This window comes from Blennius ocellaris (genome assembly GCF_963422515.1).
Source record: "Blennius ocellaris genome assembly, chromosome: 13".
Lineage (NCBI taxonomy): Eukaryota > Metazoa > Chordata > Actinopteri > Blenniiformes > Blenniidae > Blennius > Blennius ocellaris.
Genome location: NC_137662.1, coordinates 19,410,905 through 19,430,496, shown reverse-complemented (window position 1 = coordinate 19,430,496; position 19,592 = coordinate 19,410,905). Strand labels below are relative to the sequence as shown.

At 42.3% G+C, this 19,592-nt stretch overlaps 1 protein-coding gene across 4 annotated transcripts in view; it reads right to left on the bottom strand.

The window, feature by feature from the left end:
- Window positions 1–19,592, bottom strand: part of ctbp2a (C-terminal binding protein 2a) — a 73,898-nt gene that overhangs the window by 5,202 nt on the left and 49,104 nt on the right. For all 4 annotated transcript variants that reach the window (XM_080507573.1, XM_080507570.1, XM_080507572.1 and 1 more), the window contains 4 exons: window positions 8,042–8,196; window positions 3,179–3,323; window positions 2,055–2,261; window positions 796–1,010 (listed from right to left, as the gene is read on the bottom strand). In XM_080507573.1, coding sequence (XP_080363699.1) covers window positions 796–1,010; window positions 2,055–2,261; window positions 3,179–3,323; window positions 8,042–8,196 — 722 coding nt within the window. The remainder of the gene's footprint in view (window positions 1–795; window positions 1,011–2,054; window positions 2,262–3,178; window positions 3,324–8,041; window positions 8,197–19,592) is intronic.

Sequence of the window (19,592 nt, the reverse complement as noted above, 5' to 3'; positions counted from 1 at the left end):
AATAGGAGCCCTTTCCAAACTAATGCATCTTGCATTATCACATTAGGGAGACAAAGAAATAATCAGTTGTATTACGAGGACTCATTAGATCCCCTAAATGCACCTTCGAACTTCTGACAGGGCGGATTCACAGAGGCCGGCAAATTCGGCAGCCGGAGCGGCTGGCAGCGGTGACTTGGCCGGTCAGAAGCATTATTTGGCTTGTCGCTGACCACTTTGCTGGCAGCTCTCAGTAGGTACAGCGTGCGAGTACACAAACATACGCTCATGGACTGTGACAAACCTGTGTTGATTGTATAAACCAAGCGACTGCTGACAAAAAAAACACATGTTCACGACCCACATTTTGACTGCACGCGCTTTTAAACACGTTGACAACGTTGAAGGTTTTCATCAAACGGTTAGTTCAGAAATGTCATAACTGAAGAACAGACTGAGTACAGTGGAACTCCACCACACGACATCACAGATTCCAAAAAACGCCCACGAGCATCCAGATACATTATCCTTCAGACACCTGTGTTTCTCTGCTGTGTTTGTTCTGGGCATCTTACCGCTCATTGAAAGGTTGTTCAAACAGCCTGTAGTTACAATTTGCCAACAAAAGATGTGCGAGCAGCCAAGCAGCACTCTAACTCAGCTGCCAGCTTAAAGCTCTCCTACCAACCTAAAAAAAAAAAAAAAAAAAAGAGTTGCTTGTAATTAAGAGAGACGTTTTTGCCGAATTCTGCTGAATCGAGCGAGCGGCTCGTGTATCTTCGCCGAAATCGGAGCAAGGCAACTCGCCGCCCTCACCTGTTTGATGGTGAAGTCGTTGATGAGGTGGTGGTTGTGTTCGTTCAGGTTGCAGTGCAGGGAGACGCAGTCGCTCTGGTAGAGCAGGTCCTGGAGGGTGTAGACCCGCTGGACGCCCAGCGATCGCTCCAGGCCGTCCTGGAGGTAGGGGTCGTAGAAGATCACGTTGAAGCCAAACGCTTTGGCCCGCATGGCCACCGCCTGGCCGGAGCGACCTGAGGCGGGAGGGAGACGGAGAGACACGAGCACGTCACTCCACAGACGCACGTCCAAATTCGAGATATCATTTTCTCCATTTGATTTGAAGAGCAAGAAATCAAAATTGTTTTTGATGAAGTTTTCCCTTTGGATTCGGATCCTGTTGAAGCATTCAAGGACAATTCAGTGTGAGAGTCATGCATTATTACCGAGAGACGGACATGGACAGTTCTGACCGCCAGCCATCTGCAATTTAACAATTTATTGCTAACTTTGGCCTTCGTGGAAAAAGAAAAGAAGAAGAAGAAGGAACTGCGGAAATTAGAAGCGTCCAAAAACTAACATCTGTGAGTTTAAAATGACTATGGCAACTGTGAGTCAGGAGGAATTAAAAAATAAATAAATAAATATATATATATGTATATGTATATTCTTTGAACTACATTAAAAAGTAAACAATCGGGCACTTTGAAATAAATTCTAAATAGCTGGCGCATGTGGCTGCTTGTACAAAATGCATTGCAGGCAGTTTAATGAACGAGAGAAACGACGATGCTTCAGAACAGGCTTCAGCCCGTAAACAGTTCGGTTGTGATCAGAATTAGGACTTTGTAGAGACGCTGCAGCCTGCAGCTCTCCGTCGCTTCCACAATGACTTATGGGGTACGAGGGACATGGGCATCGATCCCCGGGGTGCTCACATGCTATTTATGAAATGTATTATTATTGAACAAGGAAATCTGGTGTAAAATCAGATGTTCAGAAGCAGTAATCAACCCTATATAGTCAGAATGACGGGATTGAATGTGATTATTTTGACACAGGTACTGTAAATGATGAGGCTATGGACCAGAGAAGATGGACGTTTCCAGTTTGTATTTAAAAAACAACAAACAAAAAAAGATATTGAAGAAGTTGGGATCACATCTGATGACCAATAACTGCAGACGACCAGAAATTGCATTGATTCCAACCAAATAAAAAAAAAAACGATTCTCTGCTTCAGGATGACAGCCCACTCTCGCCCGTGGGAAAAAAAAAAAGCGCCAGGCGGTCCTCACCGAAGCCGATGAGGCCCAGCGTCTCTCCTCGGATCCTGGCCGCGCCCGACGCCACCTCCCGGATCTGCTCCACGCTCTGGACCCGCGTGCCCTCGCGGAGAGCCTGGTACAGCCAGGTGTTTCGTCGGTAGAGGTTGAGGATGTGGCAAAGTGTCGAGTCTGCCGTTTCTTCTACGGCCGCTGAGGGAATGTTGCAGACTGCAATGCCTGGAAAAGGCAGGAGTGAAGCGCAAAGAGGAATAAAAAAAAAAAAAGAAAATATGAAGAAGGAACTAACAAACTACAAATATGTTAATACGCATTGCAGTTGTTAGGGAGTATTTTTGGGGGACTTTTCTAAGTATTTTTGCAAGTTTGTTCCGACACACAGAATTTACACCATATAATGGACATTGTTACGTGAAACAATAAGCAGCTACTGAATACATCCAAAGTGCTGCTATTGACAATACAATTTAAAGCAAATAACTGGCATTCAAATTACTCTATACTTATAATTAATTTCTTTTTTCAAACAACACTATTTTTACCTTCAATGAGCACAACTGATGCATCGTAACCATACTTGTACTTGCGTATTTTCAGTAATCGTTACACTTCTACTCTGTTTGTATGCAGCAAATGCCTGAAATTCAAACTGAACTGTGTTCAAATACAACATAAGAGTAATTAAATTGCAAATTATAACCCCCCCCCCCAAAAAAAAATAAGAGATATCCATGTTACTGTGCTTAAATTATGAAGCACAAACAACAATAATTAGGATATCACTCAGGATATGAGACTAAACCCCGGCCTCATACCAAGCATATGCCGAGGGGGTCGAATGGGAATCAGAGGAAGTTTCATATCAGTTGGAGCATCTGCTCTGCATGTGCAATCAGTTTCATTACATCTCCTGTTTACTATTACTAATCCCTGTTACATATGTTGTTTATGTTGCGTCAATACACCAAACAGACTTTGTTTTGGCCTCCATCCAAGGAGTCTTCTTCTTCTTCTTTTTTTTTTTTTTTTTAAGCCAAATCTTAATTTCTCTCTAATGATCAAATCAGCCAATTACAGGCTTGTCGTTCTTTGTCTCATGTCTATATCCGTCGTCTCATCGTGTCCCTCGGCCTCACCCAGCTCGCCGGCAGCCTTGATGTCGATGTTGTCGTAGCCGCTGCCAATGCGAATGATGATGCGCAGCGCCTTGAACTTCTCCAAGTCCTCCCTGGTCAGGGTGATGGTGTGGTACATCATGGCCCCCACGGCCTCGTTCAGCACCTGAGGGCCACCGCAGAGGACGAGACATCGCCATCACCATCATCATCATCATCACTGTACCTTTTCAGCGATCATTAGCGACAACCTATTTTCATCTGCATTTATATTACAATGTCATTACAGCCCCTAATCATTATCATCCTCACATTGATACCCCCCCCCATAACAGTATGAATGACTTGTTGCAGTCAATGTGGGTGAAGTGCTTTCACCACCTCCCAGTTTATGGCCGCTATTCTTCATCTAAATGCAAATGGATTGTTTATGTGCGCTCTAAAATATGAGTGGTTGTCTGCATGTTCGCTGTATAATGAGCGCTTGCCAAAGCTGGTTTTTGTCACAATCCATCCATTCAGACTGTATGCAAACAAGGTTAGAGTGGATGCAGGCGGGACAATAAAGCAGACTGACAGCTGTTGGGAAACTCCCAAGAGCGTAAAACAAGTAGCTGCTGCATAACGGGAGGGGGGGACGGGGACGTTAAATAACCGGTTTAAATTCCCCGCGTGCTAACTGAATTAACTTAACTGAGCCAGATTAGCATAGCTGAGAATTTCCACACAAAATATATATATATATATATATTTGCATATTTTTTTCTCTTATTCAAGTGACGAGCTATAGAGGGAGCTGGACGCTAAACTCAAGGTTAAAGCTCTTCTCATGCATTAATCTCATTACTGGAGCGAAGCAGGCCAGCAGCGGGTTTTGGCTGGAGACGATGCTGGAAAATTTAAGGAAGAGGAATGCGAGCCGAGAGCGGGAGCTTTACCTGGAGTGGAACGAGTGAGCAAACGGGTTTAAGCACTGTGTTAATTAGCTGTTGTGTAAAAGGCACTTTTTCTGCAGATCCACAGTGCACTTGCATCTTTTGCTGCTTTTCTACAGGGGGAATATATAAAGGAAGCATGGAAATATACTGTCAGAAGAGGTTTAATTAGTGTGCAACATGTGGTGTTGTAATAAACAGCGGGATAAGCAATATGGAAGAATTTCTGCATTAGATTGTTACATATCGCCGTGGTTATTACAAAACTTAATCATATCAGAGTTCATTAATGAGGTACTGGTACGTATGAAATTGTTGGTAGAACAACAAATCTGCCATTCAGTATTTGTATTTTGTTGTGTCGTTATTATTCACAGTAGTGAAATTAAAGATGATAAATGTAAAATGCAGTATATTTTAAAAAAAACCCAACAAAACCCAAAGCAATATGCAAATATTTGTTGAACATTGAAAGGAAATTGATTAAATATTGGATTCAAGCTATTGATTACAAAAGTCAGCTGATTATTACTAAATGTCTGTGTTATTAGATAATGAAGTGAGAATGTATTACACCTGGTTGAGTTATTACATAATGCAATGTTACAACTCATAACCTAATCTTTGCTCTGTAATTCATATGAAACACGAATTACTGAGTCCAGCTGTGGCTGAGTTAGTAGACTTGTCGTCTTTCAATCGGGAGGTTAAATTCCCCATTCCCCCGTTGTCTACATGTCAAAGTGTCCTTGAGCAAAACACTGCTAAAACTGCTCCCATTGGATGATAATGGGCCTGGCATGTGGCATTCAGTGGTTTGAAGAATGTCCTTCTGGGAATGAAAAAGTATTTCTATTAATTTCTATTCTGTTCTATTCTGTTCTATGTTCTACAGCTTGATGCATTGATGATCAAAACAAGTCATCTTGTTGGTTTATAAAATAGAATAGAATAGATATTAATTGATTATTTTGTGTAATATGTTAATTTATGTTAACAGGAAACTTACAACAAATATGAAATCAATCTCACTAGTCCCAAAGGCAGCCTAGGAAAAAAAAAAATGCATTTCTGCAGTTCGAAGTAGATTTAGCCCAATCATCTGCTCCTGGACTGATTTCTTTCACTGGTCATTAAAATACCATTAACTTCAAATAAAGAATGAGCATATACTCCTTTTCAATATTAATCTCATATTACTTTGACCCGGACAACTATATTTAGAGTTCTTATACACATTTATGTAAAAAAAAAACATCTGTTGACTGATGACCTGTTTGAAATCAGAGGAGATAAACTCTGCCCCTGTTCACACTGACTGATGCAGCGTTCTTCATTTAAAAACACAAGCAATGTACAGCCTCCTCACAAAAGTCTATAATTAAAATAGCACATCGGGTAATAGATTTTCACTCCCCGCGTGTGAACACATGAATGAGGTCACGGCTCTCCGCTCTGCGTCCATGGCCAGTGACGCTACATGAAACCAGAATTGTTAGGAATAAACAAGTTGATTGTTCAGGTGTCACAAAGCCAAACGGCTTCGGCTTCATTCTGAATTGTCATCAACTTTTGCATTAACCTGTAATAAAACATGTTTATGTCATTGAACGTGCGTGTGGACAATAACTAATGGATATGGAACTGGATATGTGGATTACAACTATGAAAAATAAGAAAACATTAACTTTGCGGTGTGTTTTTTTTGCAGATTTGCCGAGCAACACCGTAAAGGTGGCAACGTTCTCCGTGTGAGTGATGTGATTTTCTCAATTACACACGCAGCCGTCAGTAAGTGTGAACCCATTTTACTTTGCACTAAAATAGCAGCATTCCATAAAAGCTGCCATTGGGTGATACAGTGATGTGAATGGCACTTGAAAAGCACATCACTGTGTATCTTTCTGCAGTTCAATGGGCCTGCTTTGTCTTTCCAAGGACAGCGCTGAATCACTTAATACACAGTGAGTGCTTTCTAATGAATCTCTTTTTAACATGTCGTCCCTCAGAGGAGAACCACTAAATAATTTTTGCAGGCCGTGTCGTTGGGAGCTCAGGAAACCCGGTTTACTCTTGTCCTTTTAACTGGTGAATTCTCTCCGATTGCTGAATGTGCTCACTTACAGGCGCTTCATAGAAAAAGACAGCAGCCTGCTCTTATTTGTGCCTTGTGAGTTTGTTTATATACTAGAGAGCGGGAACAGTGCATCATGACTGAAACTCACCGTGAGGTTGCTCGGGCATGAGACGATGTGTTTGTGCATGCATGCGTGTGTGTGTGTGTGTGTGTGTGTGTGTGTGTGTGTGTGTGTGTGTGTGTGTGTGTGTGTGTGTATGCACGCCCCATCTGTACACTCTGCTGTGCAGTTATAGTTATGGGATTGCTGCCAACATCTATAGTCCCAGATGGGTCCTGTGTGTGTGTAAAATGTATTCAGTACATCCTAATGGGCAGAGGCGGCCTGTGTGTGTGTGTGTGTGTGTGTGTGTGTGTGTGTGTGTGTGTGTGTGTGTGTGTGTGTGTGTGTGTGTGTGTTCTTGTACGACACTATATATACTATACTAGCTGGGACTGGGGACTCGTGTCGCAGTGGAGGCAAAAATTCATGTCCCCATAAAGGGAAAATAAAAATGGGTTCAGAATAAAGTTTGTGGTTGGAAAGTAGTAGTAAGAGTTACTTTGGAGGAAACCTGCTGAAAGATTAAAGTGTGTGTGTGTGTGTGTGTGCGTGCGTGTGTGCGTGCGTGCGTGCGTGCATGTGTAGTTTCCCACCCACAGTCGTTAAAACCCTGAGTGCAAATTCAAATGTTTACAATTATTATAGATTGATCTAAAAACACATCTATCGAGACATGCTTTTTAAGAAGCACTTGAATTTTTGTTGCTGACCAACAATGGGAATAAAGGTATTCTATTCCACTCTATTTAAGCTCTAAATGGTACCATTGGTTTCGCTTTAAAGTAAAGTTACGCACTTTCCCTAATTGTAAATTACCAACAAAGGGTATTTTTCCATATCCAGTGTAACAAAGCATTTTGAAGTCAGCCCTCTTACTTATTCTTTGTGAACATAAAGACAAATCCTCCAGCTTGTAATGTGATACTGCTGCACACTGGCTTCAGTGCATAGACAGTAAAACAAGACAAATGTATCACCCACAATGGCTGCGAACAATTATATTGCCTTTCTATTAGCAGCCTCCTCCTCCTTCGTATTTAACAAAGCAGCACTTCAGCGCCCAGTGGGATTACAGTCGGTGATGAAACCATTATATTTGAACTGGGAGAGTGGAACAAGCCAGTGGGCTGAAATATCATTAAAACATTATAGAGGGGGGGGGACGCAGGAAGGGGAGAGGAACAAAAAAAAAAAGCAGAGGGAGACTATTCGTCGCCACTGTACTGAAAGCAAATAATTCAGGAAACATATTTAAAAGCCACAGTGTGTAGTCAGCACGGCGTGCCGCTCACGAGCTCCTGCAGCTATCACTTCTTGGACAGCGTGGGGGGGGGGGGGGGGGGGTCTGTGTGGGGACGGAATTGTGAGGTCTGACCACAGGACTATATGTTTAACTTATTATGCATCACTTTGAAATACATCAAAAACAGTTGCTCTATTGTCCAGTAAGTACAGAATACTACATCCAGCTTCACCGCTTGACACAAGATGCTTATATTTGTTCGCCCTGTTATTTATTTCTTCCCTGAGTAATGGAGCACACTTTAAAAGTGTCCACACTTTAAAAAAAAAAAAAAAAAAAAAGGAACATAAAACTGACACTAAGCCTGCACAAAGTAATTACAGTTAATTACCCAGATAAACAATGAGCCCATAAAAAGAGCCACCCAGCCGAAGCGGTTGCTCTTCTTTGGGGAGTTAAAAGTTGCTGCGGCTCCGTGCGAGTGGCAGTTTAAAGCGAGACACATCCAAATGACTGGAATTTGTACCTTTTCGTGGATCTCCTGTGTGGACTGGGCGTCGCAGAAAGCGACAGTGGCCAGGTCTTTGAGGATGGGCATCTCAACGGTGCAGTCGCGCCCGTCGAGCAGCGCCACCAGGGGGCGCGGGTGCATAGGCCCATTCATAATCTGGGGCCGAATACCTGCAGAGGGGCAGAAAGGAAAAAAGGGAGAGGGAGTTAATTATTTATGTCTGGCACACACAGTCAAGCGAGCTGCAAGAAGAAGGGCTAAAAGGCTGGAATGGCAGCCCGCAGCAGGATGTGTTTACACAGGTCGGCGGTGTGTGCTTAACGCCGTGTGACCAGTTCAATCAGCACCACACACACACACACACACACACACACACACACACACACACACACACACACACACACACACACACACACACACACACACACCTGGGCAGGATCGATACTCTTGAACTTGCCTCTTTACTTTAAACTACTGTGATCAAATCCTTTAGTTGGATTTGGTCGATATATCTCACACACACACACACACACACACACACACACACACACACACACACACACACACACACACACGCACACGCACACGCACACGCACACGCACACACACACTCCACCGATATGAGCACCCCAATCACACACACCTGGACCACGCTGTTACCAGACAACAGGTCCTTTCACCCCATGAGGTCATCGCCCTCATTATCCTATCCACTTTCCTTCAGCGAGTTCACCAACCGCTGAAGAAAATCACCGTGATACAGTATTTAAATTTGTCAGCAGGTTTGTTGTGGTCAAGTCACCGCCTGGGTTTTTTCTATCTCGGGACCAGAGTTGTAATAGAAGTTGATGGAAAACCAAAAAAACATGCACGATAGTGAAGACTGGGGCACACTGCCACTCTTTTCACACTGTTTGATATGTAAACCACGCGGCAAATGAAAATACGTCGGCCACTGCTGATTTAAGGGCAATTTAAAAAGTAAGCGCAAGCATGTGACATGTTTCCCCATCAAAGGTGAAAGGCTCCTGCAGGGCCGCGTGGTTCCAGCCGTTTTACTCCACCGGTGCCTCCAGAATGAAATAAACTAAAGCTAACAGGGATCTTGAAGTCGCACGTCCTGCGGGGAGCCAGTCTGGTATGGAAACAGGTGGAGAACGTGCTCGAGTTTTCACACAACGTGTGATAAATCCTTGCGATTTGTTTTTCCTGTTTCGTATTTCAAACTCTAAATGAACTTCAGCAACAAAAGAATAGCTATTATAACACCCAACTTGAGTAAATCCTGGAGAATGACTGCAGAATCACTTCAAGCCAAAAGCAACAAGTCACATCTTCGTCTGATCGATCACCGGCTTGAGTTTTGCTCCTTTTCTTCTGTATTTCTTCTGAGTTGTTTTCCCTACATTGCTTCAAGGATATATTCTCTCAATATTAAAGCTGATGTTTGAATGTGGTGATTATTTCAGTTAAAACTAAAATACATTCTTCAAGCTTGTAAAGGAAACCTGCCGGGGACTGAAGGACTGATCAAACTAATCAGACTTTGGTGGTTGACATCACATACCTAAGCAGAACTCTTGCTCCCCTTAGCAGTTGGGGTGTTTTCTTCTTGTAAGAAACGACATCTCCTTCTTTTTTTGTTCATTTAACAACACAAGTACAATCTCTTATGTGATAGCAGCTGTTGCAAATCACGTGACGAGTTCTTCAAAAATACTGAGGCAAAACTAGAAATTCTAATCAAATTAGCTGAATATAAACACATCTCCTTAATAGAAACTGCTCAAGTCGGAATGTCAACATTGTGCACATCTTTGCTAGTTTTGTCTAAGAATGGTGATTTAAAGTGAAATCAAAGATCACATCAATATTCCCCAGAAACTATGCACTGACTGCAACGCACACATTTAATAAATGTCCTGACCATCGAGACCACGACGAGCTAGCCCAGTAAAGACAACCGTATAACAACAAATACAAACTGTGTGGAAAATAAAAGTATATATGGAATGCATCATTTGTGATCAACAGCTCACAGGCAGAGGCAACCAGAACTGGTGCTTCCACTTTAGTGAAGATATTAACACGAATAACTTATCGATGTGACAAAAAAAAAAAGAAGAAGTCCCGGTTCTCCTCACATTTCTTACATTGCCTAAATCTACCAGAAAAGAGCCAATTAACTTCTCTCCCCTCCTTTAAGATCAGCGTGATGCATTCTTTGGCTGATAAGGAAACTGTGTAGGGGAAAAAGAAAAAAAAAATGTCCAACTCACAGTGTGGACCCGAATTTAGATTAAAAAGAGGAAAAAGGAGGGAAAAGAAAAAGGAGCGAGGGGGGGGGGGGGGTTCCACACACCACCACCACCACCACCACCACCACTCTCTGGCTCCCTGCTGCCTGTTGTCATGGTGATTAGAGGATTTGGGCAGGATTATGAAATATTTTATTTAGTGGCATCTGCGCTGCTGGAGAGGACATCCAAGCCAGCCCGCTTCCATGTCTGTCCCTCGAAACTCCTTCGATATTTTTTTTTTTTTGGGAAGCGCGGACGGTGTTTGTGACCCCCACGACTACAACATGCTAACACGCAGTAAACAGATGATGTGCGCTCGACGGTACGAATAAATAAATAAATAAATGGATATTTAAATTAAAAAAAAAAAAAAAAAAGAGGAGGTTGCGTGTTAAAGTGTCGGCGTGACAGTTTAGTGGCGCTGCAGTTCTGCACCAGTTGGCTTGTTTCATTATTTCTGGGCAGTTAATGGAAAATGCTGCATTAATTACTAATCTAGGTTTCACCAATTTTCTGCTTCTAATTGACAATTAAAAAGTCCCCCAAAAATGTATTTCCTCAATCAGCTTGTTACTCGGCGTGACAGGATTTTCTGCAAAAAACCTCTGCTGAAGTCAACGCAGCTTAAATTGTATTTATTTATTTATTTACTTTTTACTTTTTAAATTTCTCTAACTGAAGGTTTTCTGTGCATTTCTTACTGGTTTGAAGTGGGCAGAGCTTAGCTTCATACATCCTCCAATCAGAAATGAGTTCAATCTGAATATAGATGTGATGGCTTTTGGTTTCTCAGCCAATAATTCAATAACTTCTATTATTGTAATAATTGCCAGTAACAGAGCAATTTTAGCCATTTTGAAAGTAGTAAAGCCAATAATGTAATCACTTTTGAATTATTTAATAGAATAGCAAAAGACTTTCTTTACAAACATATTTGAGTGATGCTGCTGTGTTGGATGAGTGAATGAAGGAATAAATGCATGAATGAATATGATGACTGCAATCCACAAAGACCTATGCAGCTTTATTTACATATTATCAGAACGTGGGCTGCAGTTATCACATTTTGAAGTGATTTACTTTAATGTTACTCCTTAATATAATAACTCATTAGAATATTTGCAAAATGTTATCACAACAATGGCTAAAACATCCTGCTGCACTGCTTGCTTGTTACTATGTTGTTGGTTTTATGACATATACAATGTTATTATAAGTTATTACTTTACTGGCGGGTATTGTTGGGATTTTCTCTTTTCTCTGTTAAAAGCACCGAGAAATGACTGTGTTGTATTTGGTGATTTATAAATGAAGTGGAATTGAACTGAATTATTACATTAGTGGCCATTATTATATTATTGATTGTAACAATGGGCTGTTGGGATGTTTTTATTGCTATTTTCTCTGGGAGAACTCAACACAATATGAACTTATTGGATACATTCTCTATAGTAGAAACACTGTGTCTATTATTAAAACTGTATGGCTATTTTTTAAAAAGTTTATCAAACTATCTACTTAAGTATTATAGGAGCAGCTGCACCTTGGTTGGTAATTTGGTTATCTCTCAGTGGGAAGGTTGCTGATTTGATTCCCAATCTCCCCGTGTCCTTGAGCAAGACACTGAACCCCCAAACTGTCGCCAATGGATGGATTTAGCGCCTCTATTGTTGCGTGAATGGGTGAATGTGATTAACAGTGTCAGTACTGTGGAGGCTGGAAACTGCTCTATTAATGAAATCCATTTATTTTTGAGAAAGTTTTCAAATTCTTTAAATAGGAGTGAACAGAAGAGCTGTTATTGTTATTGTTGGGATCAACAAAACAGTAGCTAATAATTGACATATTTTTGCACAACCTGGAAGTGCTAAGGACTGTTTTGCTCCTTATAATAGCATCACTTTTTGAAATCATCTTTTTTAGAAGTTGGCCTCTACACACTGAAGCACTCTGCCCCCTAAAGGAATGCTGAGCTAGAAATATAGAATGGGCTGTGGACAGTGTAGGACGTAAACTGTCGGTAAACACGCAGGCGACGTGAAGAGTATCCGTCTGCTTCTTTTACCCACCAGAGAGAAGAGGAATCGGGGGATTAATTAAAGAGGAGCTTAGTAGGTTGTCATTAATATCACATCCTGCATTTAAGCCGAGTGAACAAGTGTTTTCTTCAGCCACAGGTGAAGTAAAGCCACATGCATGACAAACTATATCTGAAATATAAGCGGTTGATGACGGCAGAGAAAATGCATTTCAAAGATTTGAAAACTCGTTTTGTTTTTTTGCAGGACACAAGTGACCGACGGGGGAAACTCTAGCGATTTTCCACGTCAGTTCATTCACCACGAGTTGTCCTGCACGGCCTGACCAAATTGTAGCATGAAATATTTTGTTGCTGGTGATCGACTGTGACAGTTTGACGGCAATAGAAGGACTGAACCGTGAGCTGGAGGGGTTAATGACAGACATCTTAGAGATATACTGAAAAAAAACACAGCAACAAAAAAAGACCTTGCCTATCATGACCTGTGTTTCTGTGCTTTTCATCATCCTTTAAAAGAAAAAAAAATAAAGAAAAAATTCTGGTGACTTTCAAATTTTATTGAAGTGAAACTCTGCAACAAACTCATTCTTCAAATGTGGTTCTTTAATTTCAGAGTGGCCTCATTTTTAGAGTTCGAACCAGCGCAGTAAATTGATTATAATGGATCATTAGCAGTTTTACAGACTTGTTTAGACAGACTGATAAATCTTGTTGGTTTTTACTGCATTGTTTTTATGAAGCACACCCTGCCTGCTTTGCTCCGTGTTGATTTTGTGCCCTTTTATAGCACATATTTGAGACATTTTATAACTCTGTTTATTAAAATACTTTGAGGATCGAGAGATTTATTTTTTTATTTTTTTATTACAGCCTATTATGTGAATGCCATAAACAACATTATCATTGCGCTGTGGAATATTTTTGAAACAATATTGTTTCTTAATCTGTTATAAAGGCTGCAAAACTGTTCGTGAACAATTTGTGAATAGTTTTTATTTGGATTTCAAAGTGCAAAAAAAGTAAAACAGAAAAACCTCTTGTTCACACAGATAATCATTATGGGTCAAACTGTTTGAGGAATAAAAAGCATTTTTTTGTGTGTGTTTTCACCACAAGCTGCAGCTCGTTGGCTGGTCGCCAGGCTTTCCTTTGCCCTGATCTTGACCTCAAAGGCAAACTAGCACTCCCTTTTCACAGCATCTCACACACTGCCTGGAAAAACAGTGGAAACACCAGGTGATTTTAATATTGTACGGATGTAGCGGCAGTGTGGCGCTGCGGATTAAGTGAGGAGCTTAATGCACAATGCCAGGTCTCACGCTAAGTGGAAGTTGGGTAGTTCTTCTGTGTTTATCACTCTATAAGATACTCTATAAGACACTCTATAAGATGTTCAGATTGATAGTCAACATAAAGCACAACTGTGTTAGGTAAGGATTATATTTAGCCATGGTAAGTTTATATATGCTAAAGTTGTACACGAACAGAATTTGAAACAGATTTTATGATCTGCATTCACTGCAACAAATTCAGGAGAGAAAATGCACTTTGTTAATCCCCTTGGGGAAATTTCTTCACCGAAATGATTCATTGGTAGGCAGCCACATAACACAGTGCTCAGGGGAGAGCAGGTGGGGGCCTCGGGTCTCTCTCAGGAAGTCCCGGTGCATGTTTTTTTTCGGACTGTGGGGGAAGCAGGAGTACCCAGACGAAAGAAGGGACCCACACACAGCAAGAAGATTCAAACTCACACACAACCATCTCGCTGTGAGGTGAGAGCATTAACCACTGCGCCAACGGTCAGGTAACGCACTGTTGGAAAAAGTCAAGAATCAGAACCCCTTCATAATGCTTGTAATTTGGACCCGTGCCAGCAACGCCACCTGTTCCTTGTTTGCTACGCTCTCTGAATGAAACCTTCCATCCTAAGTAAGCAAAGTAATGAAACCGCAAAATGAAAAGTCCAAATAAAGCTGCTGCAGTCAAATCACTCGCAACTCTGACGCCACGATTCACCTGTAAAATCACAATGTTGAGCCAGTTTTATATCAACATGGTCCAATGAAAGGAAAAAACAAGTGCAAAAGCGTATCAGCTGAGGAGGTAAAGCTGTAAGTAAAAATCACAGTTGCCTGTAATTTCTACAGTTACTGAAGTCAAATACATCCACTGCCATTATTAATCCAGGAGCACATTCACAATTATGGGTTTGAGTTCAGAATGAAAAAAGGTCCAGCGGATTTAAATGGCGGAAACAGACTCCTGTACACACTCCTGCATACAAATATAAAGTATAGAACAACACTACAAGGATATATAGTCACAGTTGCACCTCTATATAGTGGTGCTAGTAAAGGCAGCACTCCATAAGGAGAGGCTGAAATGGGTTAGTGTGTGTGTGTGTGTGTGTGTGTGTGTGTGTGTGTGTGTGTGTGTGTGTGTGTGTGTGTGTGTGTGTGTGTGTGTGTGTGTGTGTGTGTGTGTGTGTGTGTGTGTGTGTGTGTGTGTGTGTGCGTGCGTGCGTACGTGCGTGCGTGCGTGTGAGGTATGCATTACACCAAGGCAGCCTTTGGAGAGAAAACTACCGCTCGCCAAACACCTGTGGCTCGCCTGCTCTCTCTGCGCCTTCTCATCACGCTCCTGCAGAGTTCATTATCAGACTGGGAAAAATACTTCCATCATCTAACTGCCGCACACGAGGAAACACACTCCAACACAGACACACACACACACACACACACACACACACACACACACACACACACATGCTGCAGTGAGTTGCTGTTGGAAGAAGCAGCATCACTTGGAAGAAGTAGGTCAAAAAAGCTGTTGATTAATTATTTGCTGGTGGCTAATGGCCTTTCTTCGGCCTAATAAGGCAGAACGTGGCACCACTTTTAGCACATGATAAATCTGTGGATAATTAACACTGAACAAGCCTATTAATGTGGCCTTTAATGACTGGGATACCTGATTGGAAGGAGGCGGCTGCTGTTTGTGACAGTGACGACCCAAGCTCAACTGTAATTAATCGACAGTTCACACAGAATAGAAGTCAACAAATCGTCATTCTGTGTAAAGAAATATACACACACTCGGCTGGAACGGTGCCGTTGGCTCTGCGATGGCCTCGAGTCACTCACGCCTGCTGGGATTGTCTGTCAAGGTTAATGAGTTTCGGGGCTTTAATCTCAGGTCTCGAGCTTGCGCAAGTTCACTTCACACTACATTTAATCCTGTGGAGGTCAAGCAGATCAAACAAGCTGCCTCATCTACACTTTTTCAATGGCTTGAGAAGATAATGTGCAAACGTTAAAAGAAATGTGACAGTGGCTCTAATGAGTAATTCTGATGGTCTGATGGTCTTTTCATGCATATTTTCAGACGCGCTATCTCCTGTTGACCTCTTCAACTCTCCATCTGCCCCGCGCTCACCTCTTTATTTGAGCTGCTACGCTTTTAATTAGCTCAACTGATTCTTCAATTCGTTACAAAGAACACTCCACTTGTTTCAAGACCAGATAATCGAGACGTGTCTAATATGTTTAAATGCGAGGCTTACCAATGTCAATTTGATTTAAAACAAATAGTGAATTGAGAGGTTACCTTCAACTCTATAGGTCTGATTTAAATGAGAAATCAATTGTCTTTTTTTTTTCTTGTTAAGCAAAGATTCAAAGATTTTTTTTGTGTGTTGGGGGGGGGGGGGGGGGGGGTGTCTCAAGGAAAAAAAACTCAGTACTGTATATTAGATAGGTAGTAAAACAAGTGAAGACAAAAATCACAACAACAAAAAAAGCCAGATACAAACTTTAAAGCCAGTGAAATGAAACATTTTCTACCTACTTTGGCCACTGAACAACTAAAAACTGCCTGCAACAAGCCGCCTAATTTCATTAACCTCTCACTGCCAGTCAATGACCATCGGCGTCAAATTAACAGCAATGTATGACAGAGGAATCCTGCAGTAATGACTCCATAAATTAGCTGCACACGATAGTTTTCCTTGGTATATTAGTGTTTACTCATCACTTGCGGTGTGGATGCTGCTCTGCTTTTATCACTGCAGGCTTCTGGAAACCACATGTTGATTAGCGCCGACACATTATTGGTCCTGGTGGAATATCGCCGAGACTCGGGCCGCAGACGGAAGTAATAACAGTCATCTGTATTAAATGCAAGCATAGAAACATGTTTGCAGAATTCAGATGACTGTTTCCCTGTAATAATTACTGGATGATAATTGGGGTTACATTGAGATAATAGAGTATTTTGTACTCAAGAGAAAACTAAGCTTGTTAAATAAAACTCGTGAGATAATTATTGTGTAATCACGAGAAAGACGGTCTAATCTTCACAAAAAAGGAGACTTTTTTTTTTTTTTTTTTTAACAATAATAATTAGGCTGTTTTCAGGTCTTGGGTTACAAATGGTTATAATTCTTGAACTGGTGTGATTCCACCCACTCCTCTCTGGTCGGTCCGCCTGCGGAGTGTGACGCCAGGCGTCCCACCCATCAGCCAGACCCACAACCTGGACTTTAGAAAACAAAAACCAAAGCCAAGACTTTTCCTGTCCAAACATAAGAGTCCCACCCAGACTCCAGACTCACTCTGAGCAGGAGAAAGAAGGGGGGGGGGGGGGGGATGGGGGGGCGCGTATTTGCTGTTACATAAACTTCTGTGCACAGCAGAAAGAACATGACTGAAGACGGTTTATATTAGGCTGTAGGATTTCTTTTTGTTTTTGGCTTCTCGTCTTTGGAATAACAAAATACTAATTAACTTGTGCCAATTTCCTGTTATTGTACCCAAAGTATTTATCAAAGCACAACAGCCAGCATTGTCTGCAAGCCAGCGAGTGCTAAAGAAACAAAGCCAACAGCTTGACTGACTAAATCTAAAGCGTGTTCGGTGTGACAGCACACAGTCTCATCCAACGGGGGTCATGTGTTCCTGTGTCCCTCGGGGGGGGAGGGGGTTAGAATGAAATGAAGTTGATATCATCCTCTGCCGACACTAATCACAAAGTGGATGATTCGTCAGGAAGTACGGGAACTTTTGGCAGCGCCGGCAGGAGCGTAGGCTCTCCACCACAAATGGATTACAGATGTTCCAAGTTAAAAAGGCTTTCTTTTTTTTTCTTTTTTATTACTGACAACAGAAATAGAAGTAATCTTTTTAAATGTTGGAGAGAACAACTTGTAGAAACATGCATCTCCTCTAAGAGTACAATCCAGGGTCTAATTCTCTGGTTTGGAAAGGCTGATTGTGGGGGGGAGGAACATTTTCAGAGAAGCTCCTCTGCCAGGAGGAGAGTTTTCAGGAAAATCATTTCCTAAATAGAGCGCAAACAATCAATGAGAGAAAATAAACCCTCCCTTAAACCTGTGCTTCTTCCCCCTGGGTTCTGGAAACTGGTCTTTATATTGGTATTTAATAACATCACACCACATGAGTTATGTTTGTTTATCGTGCTCTGTTTTCTGACAGATTGGGCGCTTTGGTTTTTGTGGTTTCATGGATCTCCACCATGCCTCGGTTGATTTACAAAGACAATTTTATTTGGGAGTTAATGCACTCTCCTCAGATTTACTGGGGGCTTGTTTAAAAAAAAAAAACAAAAAAAAAAAATGTTGGTTGTCACACACTTTGAAATGTAAATGGTTCCTCTCTGGGAACCCGGAGCTGTATTGACTTACCTCCACCATTGTGATTTCATGAATAATACTCCTGTGTACAGTGTCATCTCAAATCTCTGTTAATAGCGTTCCGAGACAGTTTAGTATCCTCACTAAAAGGTGGGGGCGACACAAAGTAGAGACCCTCTTTTATATCCTGACATCATTATAACCACCTCTAAATTACGGATGACTTTTTTTTTTTTTTTTTTGCAAACTGCCATCACCTCCTGGTTCTTTTCACTCTCCTTCTCTTTCAATTCCCCAACTCCTCCCCCCCAACCCAAGCAGTTGTGCAAAAAGGTGACGAAACGCTTCTAAATCGCTCCAGCCAGCGTGATAGGCGCTGTGGATGCTCCCTCACCGATCTCTGTATCGGTGGAACAATAAAACAGCCAAAACAAAAGGAAGTGAGGGAGCTTTTCCACGGCACGATGATGTCAGTGACACAGCGGCGGTCGCCGAGTTCACAGCGAGTCTCTCAGTAAAAAAACAAAAAACAAACACTCGATGCAGGACCAAAAGCAGGGCTCAGCGGGCTTAGGACCAACAGCTGGTTCTGGTTACCTAGCAACTCCAAAGCTGGGAGGGGGGGGGGGGGGGTGTTTGGGACTGTCCAAGAGTGAGACAGGGTGGGAGGGGACGAGCTGTTAACCCAGTGGGCTTCTCTTTGTGGCAAATGCAGCAGGAGTAGCCTGACTTCATGATGGCAAACCTTGTGCCACAATCTGGCAACCCAAACATGGGAGCATGCGGACTTGTATGTTGGGGGACACTCCCAATGACGCAGTAGCCTCTGATATCGTCCAGAACCTTAAACAATCCCACCCGAGGACCGAACTTTAGCCCTGATCCTCATCTTGACTTTCACCCAGCAGGAACCGGACGCCTCAAAATCACCACCAACATTTGAACGCATAAATCAGCAGGTAGGTCAGACCTCACAAAACGTAGCGTGCTGACCAGTTCGGGGACCCCCGCAAAGAGAGAAATTTAGGCCTGGACACACGCACGTACACACAGAAACGCACACAGACACGGAGTTTGGCTGCACTTAGTTTCACACACACCCACAGATGATAGCCAGTAATGATCAGCGATCATCAGGCTTGTCACAGATCTTGTGAAATAAAATGTCCAAGGGCATTCACAGCACTCAGTGCCAATGCCCCCTTTCTACGCCGTTTCTTCTCTCGGTTTAATTCATCCCGCTGATCTTCCACGTCCTCTCGCATGCAACTTTGAAATCTTAAAACAGCAAAGACCCTCGGACACGTTTAACAGCAGCCCGGCGCCTGTATTCTTGGGAGTGTCTGCTTTCGAGAGTGTGTTTACGATCCCTTGGCATGTGCAGAAAAAGAGGGGAGGTATAATCTTTTCTTTGGCAGGGCTCCTCCAGGCCCCCGCCGGACCCTATCAGCGCCCGGCTACACCGCCACCCCAGCCTCTCTCTCGCTTGTTCCACTATGTGGACACACAAAGACATTGTTTGTCCTCCCTTCTGCCTGCACCCCCTCCAAAGTTATCACCACCCAGACGTTAAGC